The 4,451-nt window shown below is 50.7% G+C and overlaps 1 protein-coding gene across 1 annotated transcript; it reads right to left on the bottom strand.

Annotated features, from left to right (window-relative positions):
• Positions 1-322: 322 nt before the first annotated feature.
• Positions 323-3,672, bottom strand: LOC146204053 (uncharacterized). Its single transcript, XM_084589078.1, has one exon. It carries the CDS (start codon positions 3,167-3,169, stop codon positions 863-865), a length of 2,307 nt encoding a protein of 768 aa, XP_084445204.1. The 5' UTR covers positions 3,170-3,672; the 3' UTR covers positions 323-862.
• Positions 3,673-4,451: the final 779 nt, after the last annotated feature.

Genomic DNA, 4,451 nt, shown 5'->3' with positions numbered 1-4,451 from the left:
CCATGCCGCCTTCACTCGCCAACACTTCTCTCCTGAGTGGAACGGGCGTCCACATGGCCAATGAATTTTCAAGCTCGGCACTCGAACCCAACATCTAACACAGCGAAAGCTGGGCACAAACGGTCCCCCCCTCCTGTCATTATAGTATTTTGGTTCCGACTGAGCTTGTGACGCAAGTCGAGGGCATCTCCTTTGAGACCGGAACAACTACCCCCATACACTCTCTGAAAACATCACAGTGTACCTTGCAGATGAACAGAGCCTCTTTGAGATCTCTGTAATACGAGTGTATACCTGTTTGTCAAGGGCACCTCTGAATTAAGGGGGGACGTGGCATTCGGGATCAACTTTCCTATTTCTTCATGGATTCTGATAAAAATTGGCAGGGTTACTGGTAATGCCTCTGCGATATCACCATAAAAATTTCAAACTGGTATCTCAACAACTTTTTTATTTATAAAATGTTCCTCCTTTTCATCTTGTACCAGGCTTGAGCAATTTACAAAATGAGATAGAAGACTTGTTCAAAGTGCACTGCATTCCAGCATGAATGGATGAGGTCGTGACATTCTTAGATTTTTTTATTTACAATGTAAAAGTTTTTAGTTTTCATATTTTATGAGCAGACTGTACAACAGGCATCTAGACAGTGAACAACTAGTCGAATCAGTAAGTCAGCAAACGGTGTACTGGAAAACAAAGAATGTCACGACCTGAACCATTTCTTAAGGAATGCAGGGAAAAAAACCGCATCAAAATAGCTTCAACGGTCACGAAGAAATCAGCGGAACAATCAGAGCAAGTGACAAAAAAAACATTACTGAGAAAATGGCTTCCGAAGTTGCACCTTCTCTTTCAATCATCAAAAGGCACCAGGGTTATAGTCTTTTGTGTCCTTTTTAACACGAGGCTTCTTGGATGCCTTGCCTCGAGATTGAAGTGATTTTGCTGCCTTTCTTTTTCGCAAGATGTCCTTTTCCGCTGCTCTGCGAAGGGCATGTTGGCCAGTTTGCAGCCCAAGTGTCGCACAGTACTCTGTGTAAGCACGGCGGGTCCCTGCATTGAACTTGCAAACTGCTTCGTGGAGAGCCGTCTCTGTTGCAGTCAAAGATGCATTTTTATCTTTTGGCAGCAGCGACCAAATTACTGAGTGAAGGCTTTCAGCCGCATTCTGGGTTTTTTTCCCAAGACATCGGCTGAGGAGCTGGACATCAGATAGCCGCTGATAAACAGGCAGCAATGCATCTGCGACATGCCTTGCGAGCTGGTAGTTGTGGGAGGGCAGAGGTTTGCCCTCTGCTTCTGCAGCCTGGTGTTTGCACCAACTCTGTGGTCCTTGGGGGCAAAGTTCGTGATGTGGATGCTCATCGGTAGATGTTACGTGGTAATATGTTGCCATTACAGCTTTCTGCATCTCCTCAACGTTGTCATGATCGTGCAGGGACTTGCCATAGTAATTTGTTAACTTCTTAATTAAAACCTGAGTGAGGCCACCTTTCCCACCAATAGGCCGACCCTTTTTGCTTTTTGTGACAAGAGCACGCAGGGCTGTGCCCATCCTTTTCTTCACATGATTGATACAATCCTCCTTTGTGAAGGGGATAAAACCATATGTCTTATCTTCGCAGAGTGCTAAGAAGGTTCTGCTGTCCCCATCACAAACAATGTTTGTGTAACGCAAACCATGCTTTTGAAGGGATCTTCTAAATAAGATTAAGGCCGCTTCAACTTCCATTCTGCCAGATTTAACATCAGTGTTTTTTTGGCAGATGTGGGATGCTTTCCACTCTTCATAACCGTCATCTCCTTCTTTGGGGCCCACCGTGCATCCGTGGCACCGATTTGAAAGTACGACACAATCGAGCACCAGTCCCGTGTAGAACTCAATGACCGTACCAACACCTATGTGGGACGTGTGGCCACGTGTCAACCATGTCCCATCATAGACAACTGTAATATTATTATGAAAGGTGGGGTCCATCTCGCTGTAAACAGCGCGCACAGCTGCCGCAGCATCAGAAAAAATTTTGGCAGCAGCTGTCTCACTGGCCGGTCGGAATTCAGATTTGAGATGTTTTTGAAATGTCTTGTGGTGTAACCCTCTGTGCGAGACATTCATTATCGACCAGAAGTCGTTCAAAGCTGTTGCCCCTTTGCCAATACTTTTTACAGCTTGTATAGCCCTCAAGTTAACATCGAAAATTCTGCGGCCTTTTTTCCGCGGTGATGACCACTCCTTTGCGACGGTACCGCAGAAAGCGCATGTTAACTCCAATTGTGCTGCCAACCCAAACCTTGTTCCCAGCTGAACCGAAAGTCCTGGTTGAGAGCACTGCTGGCACTTGGCATTGCCGAGAAGCGCATTTAGGGCCGTGACTTGTACAACAACAAACTCGTCCGTTTGTTCTGTAGTAGCAAGCGCCTCGCCATCACCCGTCAGTTCCATTTTCCGCGCGGTCGCGGGCACGGAACTCAGCTTTGCTTGCACTTTCGCGGCGGCTTCCTGCGATGCTTCTGGCGACACAAAACGCGGCTCCAGGCGCGCCTGAATCGTGCGCCTGGTGCTCGTGGACGGCGTGGCGTCGTCGCACGAAGTGCCAAGAGAACCCACAACATGCGCGGTGCCTTCATCACTCGATGTTTCCAACAAAAAACGCGGCTCCAAGTGCGCCTGAAGAGTGCGCCCGGTGCTCGTGGACGGCGTGGCGTCGTCGCACGAAGTGCCAAGAGAACCCACAACATGCGCGCTGCCTTCATCACTCGATGTTTCCGACAAAAAAGGCGGCTCCAAGTGCACCTGAAGAGTGCGCCCGGTGCTCGTGGACGGCGTGGCGTCGTCGCACGAAGTGCCAAGAGAACCCGCGACGTGCGCGGTGCCTTCGTCACTTGATGCTTCCGGCGATGCAGAGCGCGGCGTAGAAAGTTCAGAAGTGGACCCCGTGCTCGCACACGATGTTTCGTCTGCGTGTGAAGTGCTCGGCAGCGGCTCGGGAACGGCGCCACCAACACTCGTAGCCGCGCACGAAGTACTCGCCTGCGCGGCCGTAACTTCGTCAGTGTGCTGCACGTCAGAAGTACTTGAAGCAGAAGACTTCTTCACCATCGGCGATTTTCGCTTACGGGTGCCATAGGCACGTGCCGTCTTGTACTTCAGAGGTCGCCGACCCATGATCGCCAGTGAAAGCCGTATCGGAAACTATGCTCCGCACGTACTGACAAACATGGCGGCCACGTAATCCGTTTTCGAAACTATGCTCTTCGCAAGAGAGACAGGTCGAGCCGATCTGTGCGCAAATGACAGCCCCGCGAGCGCCGCGAGCATGGTGAGCAGCGGAGTCGCCGAGTCAAGAGGCGCGCGAAGCAGACGACGCACCCGCCAAGGAGACCAATAGCGCAGCGCGCTGCTGTCACGTGCGCAAATGACAGCACCGCGAGCGCCGCGAGCATGGCGAGCAGCGCGAAGCAGACGACGCACCCGCCAAGGAGACCAATTGCGCAGCGCGCTGATGTCACGTGGCGCGCGCAGCCAATCGGAAATTACCGCGCAACCTTGAAACTTTTGCTTTTTATGCGTTTGTTTCCGCGCTGAGGAGACCGCTGGAGCGGGAAATTTGAAGTCGGAGGAACGCGCTTTCCATAGAGACCAAGATGGCCGCGCTACGTTCGGCGGTTGCCGAGAGATCGGGCTTGAAAAACGCCGTTTTTTCGCGACTTGGAAGAAATTTTCCGCCACCCCTGATCATCAAAACGATGATTTGATGTACTTCTTGATGGTTTTCGACGATGAAAATTTAAAATTACACTAAGTATGACTTGTAAAAGCAGAAAATAAATATTTCAAAAAATCGCTTTTTTGACCATTTTCCGCGAATTGAAAGCCGCGTCCCCCCTTAATCCAAAAGCGATCAAATTTTCGTAGCGACACCCCAGGCGCGCATGCCCTTTAGCGACTCCCTTGACGCTTTGACTGTTTCGGTGTCTAAGGTGGCATGTGGGCTGCCGTCGCGGAGGGCGTAAAGTCTAGCGCCCGCTCGGTACAGACTTGTGATTCACCTGTACGCGAGCGACGTTAGCTCGTCCATGCAGTGATAATGCGGGCCTTCTGGTACGTAGGCCACATTGTCAAGGCCCCAGCCCGCGCTTTGTGAAGTGTGCGGTTCATGGTGTTCGCGATTTTTTTTTTCGATCCAGAAGGACGAAACTCGTGGTTCGAACATGCTAGGACTGTGAAAAGCCATGCGAGAGCGGGAAATTTGCATTTCCTAACCTCTCTGCCACCTAATCCCTGTTAGCATTGAAGTGCCTCATGCGCTGAGAGGCGTGTATCCAGCGCAAATCCTGGTAAGGTACTGTCTGTCTGACAGACAGACAGACAGACAGACAGACAGACAGACAGACAGACAGACAGACAGACAGACAGACAGACAGACAGACAGACAGACAGACAGACA

Source organism: Amblyomma maculatum, chromosome 1 (genome assembly GCF_055883805.1).
Source record: "Amblyomma maculatum isolate TAMU_Amacu chromosome 1, ASM5588380v1, whole genome shotgun sequence".
Classification (NCBI taxonomy): Eukaryota; Metazoa; Arthropoda; class Arachnida; order Ixodida; family Ixodidae; genus Amblyomma; species Amblyomma maculatum.
This window is presented reverse-complemented; position numbering and strand designations above follow the sequence as displayed.

Bases quoted from the DNA above. Each gene is read 5' to 3' on its own strand.
- LOC146204053 (XM_084589078.1), bottom strand. From the start codon at position 3,169: ATGGGTCGGCGACCTCTGAAGTACAAGACGGCACGTGCCTATGGCACC.